The sequence below is a fragment of the Bos mutus genome, chromosome 1, assembly GCF_027580195.1.
Source record: "Bos mutus isolate GX-2022 chromosome 1, NWIPB_WYAK_1.1, whole genome shotgun sequence".
Taxonomy (NCBI): domain Eukaryota; kingdom Metazoa; phylum Chordata; class Mammalia; order Artiodactyla; family Bovidae; genus Bos; species Bos mutus.
In genome coordinates this window covers 64,551,398-64,574,298 of record NC_091617.1, presented here as the reverse complement: position 1 = coordinate 64,574,298, position 22,901 = coordinate 64,551,398, and the positions used below count along the sequence as shown (strand labels likewise).

At 39.8% G+C, this 22,901-nt stretch overlaps 1 protein-coding gene across 3 annotated transcripts in view; it reads right to left on the bottom strand.

Annotated features, from left to right (window-relative positions):
• Nucleotides 1-11,495: 11,495 nt before the first annotated feature.
• Nucleotides 11,496-22,901, bottom strand: part of GTF2E1 (general transcription factor IIE subunit 1) — a 55,727-nt gene continuing 44,321 nt past the window's right edge. For all 3 annotated transcript variants that reach the window (XM_070369976.1, XM_005911429.2, XM_070369971.1), the window contains exon 5: nucleotides 11,496-19,586. In XM_070369976.1, coding sequence (XP_070226077.1) covers nucleotides 19,162-19,586 — 425 coding nt within the window. In that variant the 3' untranslated portion in view covers nucleotides 11,496-19,161. The remainder of the gene's footprint in view (nucleotides 19,587-22,901) is intronic.

Sequence of the window (22,901 nt, the reverse complement as noted above, 5' to 3'; positions counted from 1 at the left end):
GAAAGATGGTGACTGTTGTCACCAGATTCTTAGAATCCTAGCATGTTAGAGATCTAGTTCAACCCTAGATCTAGTCTCACCTTCATCTGACTAGATGAAAAAATTGAGGCCCAGCTAGGAAAAAGGAGCTTCTCAAGGCACACAGTGAGTACATGACTGAGCCAGGACTATAATCAGGTATCCTGACTCCCAATCCTGTCCCCGGCTATATAGCAGAAAGGAATCAGACTTAGTGCATCACCAAATGCCAACTTGGATGCTACTATATATATCGATATTTAAATTGGTATGGTGCTGTGTTGTTGTGCTCAGTCGTGTCCGACTCTTTGTGACCCCACAAACCATAGCCCACCAGTCTCCTCTGTTCAGGGGATTTTTCCAGCAAGAATACTGGAGTTACCATTTCTTCCTCCAGAGGATCTTCCCGACCCAGGGATCTAACCCGCATCTCCTGTGTCTCCTGCATTGGCAGGTGGATTCTTTACCACTGAACCACCTGGGAGTCCCATAAATTGTTATACATATATACATTATTATGTAGAGAGAAATTTTAAGTATTAGCTATAGCACAATGAATCTTATGCTCAAAACTTCCTAAACACACACACACACACACACACACACACACACAACCCTCTTTACTAAGCACCATGGGGTCATGGGGAAGGGGCATAGAACTTGGAAACTGAGTGGGCCTCGATTTTAATCCCAATTCTACCACTTACTGCTTGTATGATTTTTAGCAACTCATTTAACCGCTTTGAGGCTAAATTTCTTCATCTGGAAAAAGGGAATACTAACCCTTAACAGTAGCTTTTGTGATGCATAAGGCTTATCAACTATGGAGACAAAATGGCTGGTATACTGAGATACTCATCACTTGTTGGCACCCCTCCTTAGATGATGCTCATTTGATTCCCCTGATGTGGGTACTCTTACAGAAGCTAGCCACTGCCAGGTGCTGGTAAGATGAGAACCACGTTTGAAAGGAAAGACGATGACGTGTTTTCTTGGCCATGAGTGGGATGGATACATGGTCCTTAGAGTTTCCATCAGGGCCACTTGTGGGCAAAAGGTTGTTTCCTAGAGGACATCGGCTCAGGAAGTATACCAAGACCCAGCATTACTTACCACAGGGAAATTGTCTCTGGATCGTTTCATGTCAGGCCTTGATTTCATTGGCTGGCCTCAGAGTGGTCTATGCACTGGGATTATATATCCTAATCCTCAAAGTCTATTATCACCTAAAAACAGCTTTTGCTTTTGGCGCTTGAAGTGTTGATTGCCACAATCTTCTCTTGGTAAGCTTCCTTACGTATTGGGTATTTATAAATATTTATGGAAGAAAAGAAAGAAAGAAGACAGGAAGGAAGGAAAGAAGGAAGGTTGGTTCAAGGATGCAACACTGATTGGTCCTTGAGACCTAGGAAATAACATTCTGTTCTCAGAGTTAACCTATACAATCAGTTCAGAACAGATCAGATCAGAATATGCAAAGTCATCTTAAAGGGACAGTATAGATTCTTAGCCAAATAAGTGGTTCCCCAACCTGGCTAATGATCAGAGTCACTCGGAATCCTGTAAACATTCAGATTCCTACGCCCTTCCAGATCCAATAAATTAAGAATTTCTAGTTGAGGAAAAAAAAATCTTTCTTTGTAAATCCTTTAGGTGCTGTTGTGGCAGTAAACCCCAGCCTGGCTAGCAGACTGGCTCTGGGAACCATTGCAGGAGGTCTGAAAAGGATCAACATATATAAATAACAATGTGTAGGTCAGAAGAGGGCTGGTCGAGCAAAGGGAATGCTTGGCACATTCTGACTCATGTAAGCAAAATTCTAGAATTGGGTGCCTGCCAGGGCGTCAGAAACATCAGACTTTCTGGAGAGTGGATTCCTTTTAAGATAGCAAAGCCAAATGAGCAGAGCCTGATGTTACTCCCTTATCAAAGTTCCTTGCTCACTGAGCAACCTTCTGATACTTCCTCTTCCCTTGCAACTGGTCTATAGGGAGCAAAGGTACAGAGCAGGCTAAATGTTCCCCACTGTACATTAATAAACGGCCATTCTGGCTATTTATCATCTCCTGTGAGTGGGCATGAGTCAGCATCTTGAGGCCGATCAACTCAGAGTTTCTGCCAAAACTGAATTCTGATGCTGCAAAGCTGAGGGCCTGACTCTAGGCCCCATTGAATTCATCAGAGTAAAAGCATCCCATGTGGGCCCAGGAAGCCAGCCAGTTAGCCTCTCCTGAGGAGGAGAGTGAGAAGGGGCCCACTTCCCAGGGGAACACACTATGGAAGACTTTTTTTTTTTTTTATGTATGTGTTCCCCAACCAGGAATCAAACCTGGACCCCCTGAAGTGGAAGTGCAGAATCTCAACTACTGGGCCTCTCCTAGACTTTTTTTGATACTGTATGTGTTTTATTGGGTACATGAACTCAGAAGGGGTTAGGTTTTTACAGTAAGAGTCATTTAAAGTGCTTTGTCTCTTTCTCAAAGGACTTTCATATATATTAGCTCATTTGACATTTGAACCAACCTGGGAGGTGAGACAGTCATATATTATTATTATTACTATATCTGAGATGAGGAATCTGAGTACATATTCACTTACCTTAGATCCAAACAAAATGGTCCAGTTGGGACCAGAATCCAGAACATCTGACTTATATTCTTTTCACTTCTCCTCTAATTAAAAAATCACTCTAAACAAAACCCTAAGAAGCAATAGAATAACCCAAATGGGATAGAGTGGGACTGTGTTTCCATGTGTATATGCGCAGCTGGGTTAAGGACATGGGTATGGAGGGGCAAAGTTGACAGTTGAACAGAAGAGAAATCAGATCAGTGGTGATAATAAGAAAGCACATCACATTTTTTTCTTCTTAGCCCAGGAAACTGAGAAATGATTCATGTTAATTGAACAAACTATTTATTGAGCATCTATTGTGCACAAGGCCTCATGTCCTAAGTGTTATCAGAGGAATAGAGCTTCAGAAAGAGTATTTTTTAACATGTATTTTGGTGTGGTGAAGAGTGACCCCAAAAAAACTTTTTCTTTTTTTAATGTAGCACCAGAGAGTATGATCCACATCCAGGGTATATCAGGGGAGGTGGGAAAAGGGAGATAGTGTGGTTGGGAAGCTGACTGTAATTAGGACTCTGGCAGCCAAGACCATTTGGAAATGAGGGCTTGATGACACCTCATCAGGGATGGATGTCTGTGCAAAATCCTTCTTGGGGAATAAAAAGGTAGCTTCCTCAACACTTTTCCATCATTGTATTTTATCTTAGGTCTTTAAGTCCTTGCTGACTTCACCAGTGACAGTTCCCAAAATAAAGCTGTTTTTTAAAATGCTTTTTACAATTGCATGAAAACAAAATCTAGATTCCAGAGGTGCAAGAGTTATGGAAGGGGCAAGTCCCTAGGCTCCTCTTTCTCCTCTGACACACCCTTCAGCATGATCTGCAGCTGGGACGAAGGGCTCCAGCCAGATCTCTGTTGATTAGCCTACAGACACTGCCCTGTGGCATGCTTCAGTCTTCATATTTTGCTAACTGGTTTCTGTTTATAAATCTGTACATTCTGGCATAAGCACTCTGGGGTGGCAGAGGGAGACAGAGCTGCCTGTTCCCCACCCGATTGGTTCATGTCTGGCTGGATCAGCCTCCCACCTCTCTGGCTGATTCATCAGGCTCGGTCTACTCTAACAGATGGGACTTCTATTTAAGTATTTTAATAGCATGCATTTAAGATACCCTATTGAGGATCTGATCTGACAGGGGTTTGATGAAGTGTTGATGTACTGAAAAGCCAGGCTCACTAGGTAAAGAAGTTCTTCCCAAGCCAGATAATTTGAATCAATTCAATCAAGTACTTAACTAAGGTCCGACTGTGCCACAGTATGTGCCCAGCATTGAGTTAAGAGAGCCAGAAGACATGTAGAATGCTTGGCAGACAAGCACTCAGAAACTTCTTTCTCTAGGGAGAAATAGTGCATTAATGGATGTCTGAAATTTTACAAACATCTGTGACTGCTTACTATGTGCAAGGGGTTTGAGCAGGTAAGGAGATAAGTAGTCAGAGTAGTGGCCATAATATCTCTTTTATATCAAGCCTGCATCAAATATTTCAAGGGAAAAATGCTATTGTCTCATGATGAGAAAAAATATCTAACATTTATTGAGCACCTAAATTGAATGTACTGAATGTTCTTCAGTACACCACATTCCTTCTTGACACAATACTCTTGCTTGTTATTACCCTAACTTTAATACCCACCCTCCCACTCTGCTATGCCTATCTGTATCTGCTTTTGTTTTTTTAAAGAAAAAATCTGATTTTCTTCAAAAGCTTTTCATTCCCAATCTTCACCCAATAATGCTATCTTTTCTTCACAGCCTTTAACATGCCTTTTGGAACTTCAGTTTAGCACCTAACAGCATTTATGATGTCTTGTGTTGGTCTCAGTCTTTTAGGTTTGTGAGACCTGGATGGTCAAAATACTATAAGCTCTGTAAGACTAAAACTCAATTTATATTTGTTGAATTATTCAATATTTGGTTAGCATCTGGTTTGTACCACATCAGCACTGTGGGAGAAATAGATATAAATAAGAAAAGAGTTCTCAAGGAGCTCACACATATATTCTCTATTTTGAAATGGAATCAGAATCTGTCTAGAAAGCACTTAGAATAGTGCCAGACACATAAGTCTTCTATAAATGAACTATCGTTAGCTATTATTTCTCTGATACTACATAAATGAGTGAGAAGTAAAGATAAGAACTAAGAAAGGAAGTTACAACTGTTAGGTTACTTTTGCGGAAATATATAAGAAACCCAACTCAAATAGCTTAAACAGTAAAAGGGACTTATTGGCTTATCTAACTGAAAAAATTCCAAAGAGTAATGATCAGTTATGATTCCATCAGGGTTTTGGCACCATTTCTTTGAGATTCTTTTGATACCACTCTCCCTTGTTTTGGCTTTATCCCTATAGCAAGGTAATTATAGTAACTACAGGCTTCACATTCATACATAACATCAAGAGGAAGAGAGAATTTACCTCTTCTGGTAGCTCTCTTGTAAGTCAGGAAACTTCTTTTCTCAAGGCCCCAGCAAATGCCCTTCTCATTTCAGTGTACCAAGTGAGTCACAGCATTTTTCTCAACCAATTTCTTGACCAAGAAATGCCATGACTACTTGGCTTAGACTGGGCTTCCCTGGTGGCTCAGCTCATAAAGAATCTGTCTGCAATGAGGGAGACCTGGGTTCAATCCCTGGGTTGGGAAGATCCCCTGGAGAAGGGAAAGGCTACCCACTCCAGTACTCTGGCCTCAAGAATTCCATGGACTGTATAGCCCATGGGGCCACAAAGAGTTGGACACAACTGAGTAGCTTTCACTTGGCTTGGCTTAGACTAGGTTTTTGACCCAGGCAGTGTTATAAAGATGAGATTACTGTATCAGTTAGAATGTCCTGCTTATACTGCAAATCTCAGTGACATAACAGCACTTACTTCTTGTTCTCACTATATGCTGGTGTATGTCGGCAGGGGGAGCTCTACCATAATAGTCACCCTGGGACCCAGGCTGATGGAGGCTTCATCTCAACACATGCTTTAGCAATCACTCTATCTGGGAGGGGCACCTGGTGAATCGTACACTAGCCCTTAAAGGTTTCTGCCTAGAAATGACATATATCATTTCTATTCACATTTCATTGACCAAAGCAAGTCACATGGCCACACCTACCTTCAACAATCTAGGAAATGCAATTCTATTATGTATATAGTATAACTGGAATATTTGTGAAGAGCTACAATCACTATAAAGAAAGCTGAGTGCCGAAGAATTGATGCTTTTGAACTGTGGTGTTGGAGAAGACTCTTGAGAGTCCCTTGGACTGCAAGGAGATCCAACCAGTCCATCCTAAAAATCAGTCCTGGGTGTTCATTGGAAGGACTGATATTGAAGCTGAAACTCCAATACTTTGTCCACCTGATGCAAAGAGCTGATTCATTTGAAAAGACCCTGATGCTGGGAAAGATTGAGGGCAGGAGGAGAAGGGGATGACAGAGGATGAGATGGTTGGATGGCCTCACCGACTCGATGGACATGGGTTTGGGTAGACTCCGGGAGTTGGTGATGGACAGGGAAGCCTGGCGTGCTGTGGTTCATGGGGTCACAAAGAGTCAGACATGACTGAGCGACTGAACTGAACTGAACTGAACTGAACAATCACTACTGGGCTTCCCAGGTGGCTCAGTGGTAAAGAATCCGCCTGCCAATGCAGGAGACACAGGAGATGCAGGTTCAATCCCTGCATCAGGAAGATACCCTGGAGGAGGAAATGGCAATCCACTCCAGTATTCTTGCCTATAAAATCCCATGGGCAGAGGAGTCTGGTGGGCTAGAGTCCATGGGGTTGGACACAACTAAGCATGCACGCATGCATAATCACTACTACGACTACTCTTGGCCCAAGTAGGACCTGTACAGATGACTACATAGAAGACTATACAGGAACTGTACAGATGACTATAGAATTAGCTTCTCCTGAAGCACATGTACTTCCTTGGGAAAGGGATCTCTTAGCAAAAATTAGGTACTACTAGGAAAGGAGCAATGAATGCTAAACATGCAACTGTTAATGTTTACTATAGAAGTTACATAAAGGCAAAATGATCTCAGACATCAAACAAGTGGAGAAAACAAGATCATGAACAGACTGGCAAAGGCTGAGGGAAAGAGAAGCAACTGCTGTAGGTCTGTAGCCATCTAGAGATCTGCACAGCAGGAAGGGCCCAGATGGAAATAGACAGCAGGGCCAAGGCATGAATTAGCATCTTTGTGGCTACACTCCCCAGCCCCGCCATGGGAGCATAAAATGCATTATCTGGAAGATACGTAGGGATGGTGGATGATTTGAGGGGCTTTGTGTGAGGTCTCAGATTGTCAAAGAAGTTGAAGAGTTGAAACAGTTAAGAGGTTCTCAAATGTGCATGGGGGGCCAAAGTCATAATAGAACCCAGAACCAGTCATATTGGAGTTTCAGCTTCAGCATCAGTCCTTCCAATGAACACCCAGGACTGATCTCCTTTAGGATGGACTGGTTGGATCTCCTTGCAGTCCAAGGGACTCTCAAGAGTCTTCTTCAACACCACAGTTCAAAAGCATCAATTCTTCGGCGCTCAGCCTTCTTCACAGTCCAACTCTCACATCCATACATGACCACTGGAAAAACCATAGCCTTGACTAGATGGACCTTTGTTGGCAAAGTAATGTCTCTGCTTTTGAATATGCTATCTAGATTGGTCATAACTTTCCTTATAACGCTTTCCAAGGAGTAAGCGTTTTTTAATTTCATGGCTGCAATCACCATCTGCAGTGATTTTGGAGCCCAAAAAAATAAAGTCTGACACTGTCTCCACTGTTTCCCCATTTATTTCCCATGAAGTGATGGGACCAGATGCCATGATCTTCGTCTTCTGAATGTTGAGCTTTAAGCAAACTTTTTCACTCTCCTCTTTCACTTTCATCAAGAGGCTCTTTAGTTCCTCTTCACTTTTTGCCATAAGGGTGGTGTCATCTGCATATCTGAGGTTATCGATATTTCTCCCAGCAATCTTGATTCCAGCTTGTGCTTCTTCCAGCCCAGCGTTTCTCATGATGTACTCTGTGTATAAGTTAAATAAGCAGGGTGACAATATACAGCCTTGACGTACTCCTTTTCCTATTTGGAACCAGTCTGTTGTTCCATGTCCAGTTCTAACTGTTGTTTCCTGACCTGCATACAGATTTCTCAAGAGGCAGGTCAGGTGGTTTGGTATTCCCATCTCTTTCAGAATTTTCCACAGTTTACTGTGATCCATGTGGTCAAAGGCTTTGGCATAGTCAATAAAGAAGAAATAGATGTTTTTTAGAACTCTCTTGCTTTTTCAATGACCCAGCAGATGTTGGCAATTTGATCTCTGATTCCTTTGCCTTTTCTAAAACCAGCTTGAACATCTGGAAGTTCACAGTTCACGTATTGCTGAAGCCTAGCTTGGAGAATTTTGAGCATTACTTTACTAGCGTGTGAGATGAGTGCAATTGTGCGATAGTTTGAGCATTCTTTGGCATTGCCTTTCTTCGGGAGCCCCTTGGTAGACTACAAAGCCCTAGATAAATATATGTATGGGATTGTAACAGAGATGGGAAGAGTTGAGAGTGATTAGAATACAGGTGAGACTATCTCCAACTGAATAACAGAGGGAATAACAAAGTGAAGATGAAGTATAGATATCAGTGGGCTGATGGGCACTGTCTAGTAAGTCAAGACTTTTTCAATTACAAGAGATAGAAACCCAACCCCAATTGTATGCTCAGATAGTCAAGTCATGTCTGCCTCTTTGCAACCCCATGGAGTGCAGCCTTCCAGGCTCCTCTGTCCATGGAACTTTCCAGGCAAGAATACTGGAGTTGGTTGCCATTTCCTCCTCCAGGGCATCTTCCCAACCCAGGGATCAAGCCCACATCTCCTAAGTCTCCTGCACTGGCAGGAGGATTCTCTACCACTGCATCACCTGGGAAACCTCAACCCAAACTGGCCAAAGAATAAAACTAAACATACTGACTCACATAATAGAAATAATTACAAAGGTAAAAATGATTCAAGTACGGTAAGATTAAGGTGCTCAAGTGTTGTGATTGGAAATCACTCTTTCTCCATCTCTATAGTGTCTGCCTTCCTCTGTGTTGGTTTTATTTTCAGGCAGATTGCCCTGAAATGGTAACAAGGATTGTCCCCAGCTGCTACCAGCTATGCTCTACCAGTTTAGTAACCCTAGTAAAAAAGGCAGTGCCTTTTTCTCATTTCAACCAAAGTCCTGAAGTAACTCTCATTACCTGGCCTGGATCATATGCTCCTCTCTGAATCAGTCACTATGACTGGCATCAGTCCCAGCTGAATCACATGCAGGGAGAGTGGGGGAGAAATGCACACTGTGGGAGAACAAATGAAAACCTCCCACATCCACCATAGGAAGTAGGCTTAAGAAGCCTGTTCCTGAAGTGATGATTGTGGAGAAGAGGACACAGGAGAGAGGAGGGAAGAACATCAAGGGAGGATTTGAGGCAGAGGGAGAGTAGCATTTATTGCAGAAAGGCAAGTTTAAAAAAAGGGATTTACCAAGTGCACTTTGGGAGATGGGGAAGTAGTGTAATGAGACAGATGGTGATCACAGATATCTGTTGGTCAAAACACTGAGAATATATTTAAGAATTCCCAAAGTGGCCCAATACACTCTTTGAGAAATAGTAGTTTAGGAGGCAAAGCAGACACTGTCACAGACTTTCAATTGATTCTTTGCTTGCTAGGTATTTTTGTTGCTAACTGCTGAAGTGGGGGAGGGAGGGAAAAGGACTGTGTCAGTCTTAAAGGAACTAGACTAACGCAGGAGACATGGGCAGAGGTCTCCATATCATTGACATAATTTGATAGCTTAATGAATCTCAGTGGAAAAAGCAATAAAGAAATTATCCATAAAGTTGCTAAACTTATAGCCTGTCAGAGAGATGTGAAATGTGAGTGACATACACAGCACGCCAAGTCCTCTCCACCCACGCACTAAACATAAAGGCCCACCCTGTCTTGCCTTTTTTCTACCCTCCTACATACACATTATACCTGCACACAGGCACAGAACAGCAGGGAAGGATTCTCTTGGAACATTGTCAGAAATCATTCTTTAGACCTCCCAGGCAGGTCACTACCCTGAAATGAAAAGCTGCCAGCCTCCCATTTTTGAAGCTGGTGGAACAGGGCTGATTAAAGCTGACTTCATACTGAGCAAACACTTGTGAGAGGCAATTTAGTTCTGGATCCATCCTCTGGATCTTAACAATTACCGTCACCACCACCCCTGATACTGGCACACTTCCAAGCATGTTCAAACAAAAGGGCTTCACCTCGTGCTTGACCAAAAGAAGACATTAGCCCGCTATGACCCTGGACTTAAAGGATTGGCTCTGTGACAGAGAACTGGAGCACAGAGATCACAGCCCCAGGTGAGTACTCAGATGGCCAGACTGAGTCTATGTTATGACTTAAAAGTCTGAAACCCAGGAAAGGATATAAAGGGCAATGCAGAGAAGCTACTTCCTTCACAAAAGAAAATCCAGGATGCTTCAATTTTTACTTCATACACACACCTACTAGTACTTGGCCCTCTGTAGCTGTTGCTCTGGTCACCGACCCTAGAGCTCTGAATATTCTGTTGACTCTCACTTCCAAAACAGACATCTTGGTTACAAGGCCCTGTCTACTCCCCAAGGAGTGCCAGTAATTACTGCACACAGTGCTGGGAAGGTGGTATGTTAAAAGAAACAGCACATAGACATTATCACAGACTCAGCAATTTCACTTTTAGGTATAGGCCCCTCAAATTGAAAACAGGTACTCAAATACATGTATATGAATATTCACAGCAGCATTATTCACAATAGCCAAAATGCTGAAACAATTCAAATGCCCATCAACAACTGAATAAATAAACAGATCGTGGCATATACACACAACAGAATACTACTCAGTCATAAAAAGGAGTGAAGGACGGACACATGCTGCAACATGGATGAACCTCTAAAACATTATGCTAAGTGAAGGAGGCCAGATACAAAGGTCACATACTGAATGATTCCATTTATCCAAAATAACCAGAATACGTAAATCCACAGACAGAAAGAAGAATGGTAGTTGCCAAGGGCTGTGGTTTCCCCAGGAGAAAGGAAAACAACTGCTTAATGGGGACGGAGTTTGTTTTGCAGTGATGAAAATGTTTTGGAACTGGATAGTGAATAAACTAAATGCCACTGAATTGTTCAATTTAAAATGATTAATTTTATGTCATATGAATTTCACCACAATTTTTTTAAAAAGGGAGGGGGATACTGACTGATACTGATACTGTTATATACCTTTATCGCCTTACTCCCTCACTTCTACCTGAAGATGTAAGTAGAAAGATGAAGTATTGGCCATTATGGAACCACAAAGCAACAAACACTTGCCTCAAAAAAGAAAGACTAAGTATAAAGATAAAAGGAAGCTGGGTCTTTGATATCATGAAGGAAACCACGGAATCATCAATTTTAATTTATTAAGAGATAAATAAAATCTCCAGTTGAAGAAATAGCACAGTCTTTGCTCCTCACAATTTCTTCTGTAAAGAATGACTTTAACACAGACTAAGTGAACAAATTCCCTTTAGTTAGATGCATCTGTGAGATGTATTTTGGTTAGGTGGCTTCACCAGTTGCTGGGGAAAATGCACTTTGCTGTGTAGATCAGCACTCACCATCTGTAAGCATTCCAAACAGGAAGATAATTAATACAAAATAGCATCACAAACATTAGGTATACAATTAGGTATACAAACGGAAACTAGTCTTTTGTATAAAGGCCATGGATTACTCCTGGCCTGGAGTAAGTAATTACGAAAAAACGTAATTGTTTTTTCATTCAGTATTTATTGATGAGTACCTACTATGTGCCAGGCATATTGAGTCAGGGATATGAGCCAGAACACTGCAGTAAGCAAGAAAGATAAAGCCTTTGCCCTCATGGAGCTTACATTCTAGCAAGGTGAGAGACAGAAATAAACACATGAGCAATCTCACATACACTGACTGTTAAGATCACACATACAGAGCACCACTTTGGGCTTCCAACTCCTCTGACTTAGGACTGGCTCTGAGCTCCTCCGTCTCTGGCTTGGCTTCACAGGATGCTCGGGTTCCTCACTTACCCAGGAGTCAGCAGCACTTTCAACATCACAAAATTGGTTTAGGTAGTCAACAATTCTCAGTTCCTTATCTCTACTGCTGATGTCATCCCCAATATTTCATCCTACTTCAGGAAACACACAAAACAAAACAAAAAACTCCTCACCCCAACCATTTTCACCCATGAAAGGGGAAAAATTAAACCAGAAGCAAAATTCATTATTGTTCCCAAGAGAAAGAGTCTACCAACAAAACAAAGCCTACCTTTCTAGTAGAGGATAGGGAGGAGTGCAGCATGAGCACAGCATTCAGGTCAAAAACTTGTACACGAGGAAAAATGTATATAGTCACTAAGTACAATACATAATTCTAGCACCTGAAGAGAATGTCCTAGACTAGTGCTGTTCAACAGAAATACAATGCAAGCTACAAATGTTAGCAATATAGGCAATTTAAAATTTTCTAATAGCCATATAAAAGAAATAAAAACAAACAAGTAAAATTAACTTTAATAGCATATTTCCTCTAACCTAGCATATCTATAGTACTATCTTTTCAACAAATAATCAATATAAAAGTTATTAATAAGATATTTTACATTCTTTAATCCCACAGAGTCTTCAAAATTTGGTATGTGTTTCATATTTACAGCACATTTCAATTTGGACTAGATACAGTTCAAATACTCAACTGTCACAAGTGGCTAGTGGCTACCTTATTTGACAGGGCGGTTCTAGACAAAATACTCACTAGGTTCTCTTTTCCATGAACAATGAAGCAAATGGCTCCCCAGAACTAAAGCTTCTAGGCGTCTCATTGGTTGCACTAAAGAAGCTATATTCTGCTACCCTGGGGACACAGTCCTAGGTACCATGAGCCACAAGTAAACATAACTAATTGATTAAGAAATATATATATATAAATAAAATTCAGGCAGGAACAAAATGATATGCCTTGGTGGAGAAAAAGAGTATGCTCTCCTAGTGCCAATTCATCTGTCCATTCATCCATTCAACATTTGTTGAGAGCCTATCATGTGCCAGAATTAATTCCACAATGCTAGTATTCTGTCCTTAGTCTTTTGAGGGTGGTGATGGCGGGGGCGGGTAGTTTAGAGACACAAAAAAATAAACAAGTTCATTGTAAACATCAATGTTATTATGAAGAAAATAAAGTAGAAAATATCACCATGAATGGGAGAAGAGATTACTTTAAGAGAAGAGAAGGCTTTTCTGAGAAAGTGCCATTTAAGCTGAGAATGAAATAAAAGTGACAGGAATGGAGAAGAAAGTTCTATGCAGAGAATATAGTTAGGGCAAAGACCTAAGGCAGGAAAAACCTTGGCACATTTGCAAAGCAGAGAATGTCAATGTTGTTAGAGAGCAGTTAACAGGAAGAATAGTAGATGTGCTCATAAAAGTAGTCAGGGGCCAGATCTCTTAGGACCTACGGAAAAGGGTCAGGAGTTTGGTCTAGATGTTATTTAAGAAACAGTCAATAAAGTGTTTTAAGTGCAGGTAGGGGGAGGTATTAATATGGCCTGGGGTAGGCTGGTAGTGGTGAAGTATGAGGTGAGATTTCGAATATATTTTCAATTTATTAGCAAGTCTTATCAGCTCTACCTTCAAACTTAGGTTATATAAATTAGATTATATTTTGAGTCTGACACGACTTGCTGATGAACAGGATGTGATGACCAACTACTAGACTTTTGGTGTGAGGATGTAGGTGAAATGATGGTGCCATTTACGAGATGCGAGCTGAAAAAAGAATAAACTCTGCTCTCCCTCCTGTATTTCCAATCTTGATAAATGGAACAACCATTCAGTCAGAAGACAGCTTCATCCAGGGTAGTGCCACATTCAAACAGTCACCAGGTCCATTAATGCCACCTCTCCAAAGTTTCTTAAACCTGTTCCCTCTTTCCATCCCCACAGACTTGTGTGTGTGTGTGTGTGTGTGTGTTTTAGTCACTTAGTCATGACTCTTTGTGACCCCATGGACTGTAGCCTGCCAGGCTCCTCTGTCCATGGAATTCTCCAGGCAAGAATACTAGAGTGGGTTGCCATTCCCTTCTCCAGGGGATCTTCCGGACCCAGGGATTGAACCTGGGTCTCTTGCATTGCAGGAAGATTCTTTACTATCTGAGCTATGAGGGAAGCCCTCTATTACTAAGACTATTGAAATCACCTTAATAATCTCCAGGTTTCAATTCCAACCCAACGGCAATGCTACAAATTGCTTCCCTGCTTAAAATTCTCCAACAGTTTTTTTGAAAAGTGATTTGGATGACACCACCCTTATGGCAGAAAGTGAAGAGGAACTAAAAAGCCTCTTGATGAAAGTGAAAGAGTGTGAAAAAGTTGGTTTAAAGCTCAACATTCAGAAAACTAAGATCATGGCATCTGGTCCCATCACTTCATGGAAACAGTGTCAGACTTTATTTTGGGGGGCTCCAAAATCACTGCAGATGGTGATTGCAGCCATGAAATTAAAAGACACTTACTCCTTGGAAGGAAAGTTATGACCAACCTAGACAGCATGTTCAAAAGCAGAGACATTACTTTGCCAACAAAGGTCCTAGTCAAGGCTATGGTTTTTCCAGTAGTCATGTATGGATGTGAGAGTTGGACTGTGAAGAAGGCTGAGTTCCGAAGAATTGATGCTTTTGAACTGTGGTATTGGAGAAGACTCTTAAGAGTCCCTTGGACTGCAAGGAGATCCAACCAGTCCATCCTAAAGGAGATCAGTCCTGGGTGTTCATTGGAAGGAATGATGCTAAAGCTGAAACTCCAGTACTTTGGCTACCTCATGAGAAGAGTTGACTCATTGGAAAAGACTCTGATGCTGGGAGGGATTGGGGGCAGGAGGAGAAGGGGACAACAGAGGATGAGATGGCTGGATGGCATCACCGACTTGATGGACATGAGTTTGGGTAAACTCCAGGAGTTGGTGATGGACACGGAGGCCTGGCGTGCTGCAATTCATGGGGTCACAAAGAGTTGGACATGACTGACCGACTGAACTGATCAGTTTAAGATGGACATGTCCTTTGATTTGCTACTTCTCTTTTATGGTTCTATCCTATAGAAATATAGAATAAGGATATATAAGGGTAATTCATTATAGCACTTTAATAGTGAAAAACTGGACACTACCTAAATGCCATTCGAGAAGGGAAGTGTTATACAAACCACCATATAATTATACAATTCAACCTAGTCCTTATTTTAAAAATGAATCAGATTTAAATATACAGATATAGAAAGATCTTCAAGATATTTTAAAAACAAATAGCAATGTATGTATGGGCAATGTGTACATGATTGTATTCACTTAAAAAGCATCGCAGTGTATTTGTGGGTATGAGTGTGAGTACGTTGTTTCTAAAGGTCTAGAAAAGGTCTGGGATGATACACACTGTCAACAAAGGATATGGAGAGATATATATATATATCTTATTGGATGAATTTTTAAATAATATATTTATGTAACAACAACAAATTGTACAACTATTCTACATGCCTTCATGTGATTAAAGGCACTTTAGCACCTGGCACTAGCCTTTGTTTCCACATAAATTTCTCAGACTTATTTACATCAGGTAAGTGATAATGTACTTTCATGTGATGGGAAATGTGGGTTGATTGCTGAAATTGGGTCATGTTAGAGACCTATTTGCTTTGCAACTGGAATAGGAATGGCAGCCTCTAGTACTCAGAAGGACAGCAAGATCTTTCTGAAGAGAGGTTAAGGTGCTTGTTTCTTTCCTTGAGGACCACTAGAATTAGTTCATTCCTTTTAGCTCTTCAAAGGAAGAAGCAAAATTTCAAGGCATTTCCCATTTCAACCCATTCGGCTTTACATGTTTCAAGAATACCTGTACTTATCTTATTCACAGTTTATTTTGCTTTTATAATATAAAAAGCCAATAGAAAGGACAGTAAGTTTAGTGCCATAGTTCTAGTTCCTTTCTGAAAATCTTCCTCATTTCCCCAAGAGATTTAAAATAGAAAAATTTTTAAGTGATAGTAGCATAGCTCTCCTAGAGATAACAATGTGAAACAGCTTTCATGGAAACAAAATGCTTAACAAATAGAAGATGGAATTATACAAATTTCTAAATTCTAAAGATTTTCGTATTTGTTTTTTGATTGTCATCTCCTAGTTACTTTTTTTTTTTTTTTAAACCCAGGAATAAGGAGAACAAGAAACTATACGTGTAAGTTTTTCTACTGTAGTAATGGCTGGGAATCTAGCCAAACAGCCAACTGGTAGAAAGAAGAGGAACTGCTCTTCCCAAACTCATTCCCATTCACTGCCTAATTATCTCAAAATGACACCAAAAAGAGTTATGAAATATTCAATTATTTCTTTCTCAGTTATTGAGGTCAGAAATGAACTACCTTGGCCGGACCAGAAGACAAAAACCGAGTTAGTAATTGCTTATGCTCTGGTTTTCTACATTCTAAATCCTAAAGCTGCTATCTACACCAGCCCTTCCATTAAAATATCCTTCAACTGGCTTGAATTGCTGTAGCACATCAAAAGACTTCTTCTTGTTGTCTTGTTATTATAATTCAGCCTCACTTTAAAACACATTAGCTACCACTTCACAAAATATTAGAGCAGAAAGGAATATTGGTGATCCTACCATAATCCTCTCATTATTGACAACTGAGAAACTAGCCCAGGAAGATGACATCAGGTAATAGAGTCACACTGCAAGTGTCTAGTTAACTGGGACTAGAACCTAGTCTCCTGACTTCCAGGCTATGCCAAATTGGATATTTTCTTTTAATCATTTAAAGTTAATGCTCCTTAAGGTGTTCTGGAAAAAAAGTTGTATCTAAATGAGAAAAAGGCTTCAACTACAAGGGTAGATAGATTGGAAGCAATCTTCCAGCAGATACAAAGCTGTGGATCGATTACCTAGGGCAAAGTTGTTTACTCATCACCTGACTTTGGTCAAGTGTATGAGGAATAGTTATTTAGTGCAGTGAGAGGAAAAAAAAGTGGCAAAGTGGGGGAAGGGGGAAAAAGTGGGTGGAAAAATGGTTTCTTAGTTAGGGAAACATTCTGATAGACCACTTTGGATATGATAGGATCTTTCAAGGTCATACTTGGAACAGGAATAAAATAAAGAACTAAGTTATTTTTTTCTAATACATTTATAACTTTCCAAGGCCTTTGGAAAGAAAAAGGTGATGATGAGAAGGAAAAAGAAAGCTGAAATATTACAGCACTCTACTTGGGATGAAACCTGTGAGAATGGCAAAGACACTCTTTAAGAACAAGGTGTGTATCATAATCCTTGACTATTCAATGCTGAATCCCTCCCACTGACCATCCCTACTACTATAATCAAGACTTCAGTGAAAATCTGCCACACAGACTTGTGTCCATGGTTACTGTGAGTCAGTACAGATGGTGCAGAGGCAAGGTAAAGAAGCCACGGAAGCATGGAGGCTTCCTGAAGTAAGAAGAAACCTGGCCAATGTAATGGCTAGGATACCAAACAAAAAATGTTTCAAGGAAAACATGGGTTGAACAGCCAAAGAGCAGCCAAAGAAATTGAGAAATAAAGAAAATAAGAAATGACATTAAAAAAAAAACTGAACAATTTCAGCACAGTCATAGATTATAACACTGACTCCAAGAGGGAGATGAAAGAATAGATAACAGATAAGAAAAACAGAACAGTAGCTTTAGGAAAAAGAACATGCAAGTGAGATCAAGAAAAAAACAGCAAGAAATGAGTATTCGCTGAAACGAAGAGCTGACAGTTCACCTAGAACTACATTTCAAAACTTAACATCTGATTACTACTGAACTTCTTTCTAAACTATCAATGTTTAGAAAACAACGTTTAAAGTTGAATAGCCCTATTTGCACAAGGTACATACCTAAAGTCATTCTTCAGGCAACTTACGGCCAGAAAAAAGTTTAGATCACATACAATTGCATCTACTATGTGAAACAATGCCAATCAGAGAAAAACTTCTGAAACACTTTTCTTCATTGGGAAAAGTATTCATTTTAATTATGCTCCAAGATGTTACAGAGCTAGAAATTAACAAATTTAATAAGTCAGTACAAACTTGATTTATTGTCAATATTTAGTCATTAATACAACCCAGGTTAATGAAACATTACTTCACACAAGGCTCAGATGCTCTAAAATCTGTCTTAACTTTACACATGTACTAGAAAATGATAAATACCTAAAAATGACAATGCAAGGGAAAATATTACAAAAAATACAACTGTAGACCCTTGTATGAAAGTTCTTTAAAGTTCTGCCTTTGGGAATAATACCATGCTACATATCAGAACCAAAAATAAACTATTTTCCTTGAGGTTACAATGCTCAACAATATACTGGATGCACTCTAAATTACCATGCTTGACAAGAATCAAAAGAGAAAAAGAAGGCTTCAAAAAGGTTGAGAGAAAAAAACAAAGGAGCAATCAATTGTTATATGCTGATTTCTGCTGCGATGACCTCTTTAACAATTTATAGCACTGTGGAAGAACTGAAAAAGAAGGGTACCAGTCTCAGCTTTCTAAATCAGCACAAATTCAGATAATTGTAAGGGTACTGTTTCCAATGCTCTCGATTCTTCAATACTTTACATGGACTCCTTATCCTAAGCCCACATTTTTTCCTCTAATTTATTCCTAAGGATTTTCCAAACACACTTTCTGTTTTCTATTATCCAATATACAAACCACAAGGCAGTAAGCAAAACAGTAACATCTGTCAGTCAAGTCAGTTCTAAAGACACCAATTTTGGTTTAGATATTAGTCATGAGATACAGGAATAATCATCCTCCTTCCACACATACTCTCATCTCGAGCCTTACAAAATGACTTCATCTTCAACCGTGAGGCAATGTGAAGCTTTAAGATTTTTTTTTCCTACATCAATGACTTGCCTGTTGTGAAGCTGCTTGGTTGGCAGCAATATCAGGGGCTGTTAGGAATGCTTGGTCAGAACAGATAAAAAGGATGTGATCAGTGAAGTACTGTAACCTATCATAATGGGCTTCTTACAGGCAGACCGGAAGAATTTACCTTATAGACTCGTCACACTCATTTCAGAAGGGAGAAAAATGTGTCTTAAAAAGGAAAGGAAAATGATTAGATAAGGGAACACAGTAAAATATTAATACTGTAGTAATAGGTAAGGGAATGCTTATAGCTAACCTACCTTGTGGGGAAGTTTCTGGCATAAAATAATCAAACTTTCTCTCCCATTATTGTTTGCACAAGATTAACAGTTGCTTTACATCAAGAGGGGCAGAAAGCCATTAAACACATTTCTTCAAAGGTAAGAAATCTCTTTTTGAAATGAGCATTAGAGAAAGGAGGAAAAGGTAGGGAAAGCTCACTCAAAGAGGTCCTCAAACATGCGTTGTCCCATTGCTATGTATGCTTCCTTTTCCTCTGGTGTCATTTGGGCCACCAGCTCTGGCTTCTGGCTCACTTCACTATAGGAGAATGGACGGCCAGCCACCATGACAACAGGGTCATCTGCTACTTCCTCAAATTCATCGTCTTCCTCATCCTCTTCTCCATGATGTGCAGCCACAGTGGCCACACGGGGTGGAGAGTCATCATCTGACTCGCTGGTCTCACTCTCAGAGTCACTGCCGTTGGCAGCGGTCACGGGAGCAGCCGCCCCCACTGAACCTGCAGGGGCAGACGGGGTCTTCTTCTCGTGAATGAGCAATGCTCGCATGACCTCCTCATTATCATCTGGCCCTGCATGGCCTTCTTCATGCTCCTGAAATGAGTCTATATCTATGCCGCCTGGAAAGAGAAAACCAAAAAGTCAATATTCTTAAATAAAAAAGGGACTCCTTTACAGCTAATAAAATATAAAAGCTTAATATATTTAAATATAGGATAATATAGGATAACACAGACTTCGCTGGTTCCATTTTTTTGAGCTACTGTCCAAAAGATATTCAAAATGTTTCTCACAAACTAGAGCTTAAGTAACATAAACCTTTAAGTATAGCTGACCCTTGAACAATGTGGGTTTGAACTGTGCAGGCCCACTTACACATGGATTTATTTTTATTTTTATATTTTTTCTAATAGTAAATACTACAATAATATATGATCCATGGTTGGTTGAATCCATGGACATGGAGGAATTATGAATGTAAGTTATACTCAGATTAATCCCTGTGTTCAAAGGTCAACTGTACCTGGGTCTGTTTTGATTTGTTTTGTTTTTTAATATCTACTTACTGATTGGGCTGCATTGGTTCTTAGTTGGGGCACAATGGGATCTTTACTGGGCACACAGGGTTAGTTGCCCTGTGGCATGTGGGATCTTAGTTTCCCAACCAGGGATCAAATGCATGTTCCCTACATTGCAAGGTGGATTCTTAACCACTGGACCATCAGGGAAGTCCCTGCACATGGGTTTTAACAGACATATAGCTTGGATCTGAACCCTGGTTCATCCAACATGCAAGCTGTAACACTTTGGGCAAGTTATTTAGTCTCTAAACTTCGGTACCTTTTTCTATAAGACAGGATGATAAAAGTATTTGGCTTCTAGGGCTCTGGTTAAGAACATGAAGTAATGTCTGTGAAGGACCAAGTTTGTAGCTGGCATAACAGGACATCAAAATAAAGTTCCTCATCCTGCCTGGGGCAAAAGCCAAAGGTCTTACGATAACCTATAAAGTCCCACATCATCTGAATTCCTCCTGCCCCACTACTTATCCCTTCTCTTACCCCTTGCTCGTTCTGCTCCAGTCACAGTGGCCTCCATAGTGTTCCCCGTGCACACCACACACACATTCCTACCTCAGGCCCTCTCCACTGCCCATTTCCTTTGCCTGGGATATTTTTCCTCTAGGTACCTATACTCTCTTGCATCTTTCATGTCTTTACTCAAATTTTACATTCTTTCAATTCACCCCTACCTCTATATTCTTAATGCTCTATTTTTTCCATATAGCATTTATTTTCTAACATAGTACTTCATGCCTAATGTCTCTGTGACCTACTTTCCACAAATGTCAGTTCTCCACAACAGATACTTACCTTTTTTACGCAGTGATATATCCCATGCACCCAGAATAGTGACTACTGCTTGTTAGGTACTGAATAAATATTTGATGAATGAGTAAATAAATGGCAGCTTATTTTCCTGAAGCAAATTAAGTGTACTTTGGACTCTATCTAGGAATCTAGTATCAGAAAGGAAAACACACATCACACACTTCCTATCATTTTGTGTACACGTTACAAATGAAGAATTTAAGAAAAACATTTGCATCCTGTATTCTGAAAATAATACCAAATATAATGCCATTTAAAACACACAAAAGAAATTAAAATGTTGATTGAAACCTGACTCCTTTATTTAAATCCTGACTAACATTTATTGGATGTGTTATTTTGGCCAAGCTACTTCATCTTTTTCTGCTTCAGTTTTCTGATGTACAAAAAGGGTGGAAAATAGTATTTATCTCACTGGATTACCAGGGTGATTAAGTGAATATTTGCAAAGGTCTGGTACTTAGATTAGTGTTATCTATTATCATTATCAAGAGAAGACCCGTGTGGGCTAAGTTGCTTCACTCCTTGTGGCCGACTCTGTGAAACCCTATGGAGTGTAACCCACTAGGCTCCTCTATTTGTGGGATTCTCCAGGCAAGCATACTGGGGTGGGTTGGTTGCCATGCCCAATCCTGGCCACGGAAAAAGTGAAAGCATCTTCTCACTAACATATGAGAATGAATTAGTTGTAATCTTGGACATTTTTACAATGTTTAGATAGAACTCCTAAGATGAGACATATAGGAAAGAGAAAAGGAAATAGGAATTGAGAACTTAAAAAGTTTAGATCAGAGATAACAAGTTTTTGATAACATGGATGTAGACGTGAGAACTGAAATCACACTTCACGGTTTATTTAAAAATGGCGCCGGAAGCTGAACCTCCTCCTTAGGGTCCTTATTGCCAATGTAGTGTTTCAAGGGGAAAAAAGGACAAGTAATGTATGCAAGTCAAAACTAAATGAAGTCATGTCTAAAAGATTTCTGACAAGGTTCCTGAGAGACTTAGGCAAAAAAGGAATTGTCTTGTTATAGACAGAAGACAAAATATAAGGATAAATGAAATCTCTAAATGGTAAAGCAGAAAAACTAGTTCTAGGAACTGTCTTATTTAACAGAGTTATAAATTACAAAAAAGATGTGTACTGGGAAACTGTCAAGTTCACTGATGGGCTAAGCAATTCTGGGTACTTAAAGCCCAAACTAACACCAAAAAAATATAGGAAGAGCTGAAGGTTGAATAAGTGGGCATAAGAGTGTTAGATCTAGTTTGTTTTTCAAACCTGCTGAGTTTCAGGGATTTTTTTTTAGTTAAAAAAATTTTTTTTGGCTCTGCTGTGCAGCAAGAGGGATCTTGGTTCCCTAATCAGGGATCGAACCCATGCCCCCTGCACTGGGATTGCATAGTCTTAACCCCGGGCCACTAGGGAAGTCCCTAGATCTATGTTAGTACTAGCATAGTATAAGAAAATCTGCCTAGCAAAAAATAATCTAAAATATACTAAACAACCTGATCTAAGCTACCACAAAAAGGGAAGGAGAGGATCTGAAAAAAATTCCTGCAAATAATTCTCAAGTTGTCTTAATATGCTTCCAGAACCAAAGCAATAAAGAGTCATGTAAAACCTGAAGGATATTTGAAATAAAACTCAAATAATTAATAATAAAATCATTCATAAATAATATGTATTGTTCTGGTTACTAGGTCTCAAGTAAAGTATATTACAATTGGAGATAGTCCAGAAAAAGACAATTAAAATAAGACAAAAAATGTAGGTGGAGATGACTTGGGGGAAGAGAATGATTTGTAAGGAGAGTAAAAAAGAATCAGAATTATCACTAAAGTAATGAGGACATGATTGAAGTCTATGAAATTATTAAAGATATTAAAGTAAATTGAACTCTGAGGAAAATAAAGTGTAGGACAAATAAGACTCACTTTACAGTTCACTGGATAGAGTCTATTCAACTATCATAAAACCTAATGAGAGCAAATTTAGACCTAACAGCATATACTATTTTATACACAGAAGGAAATATTCAC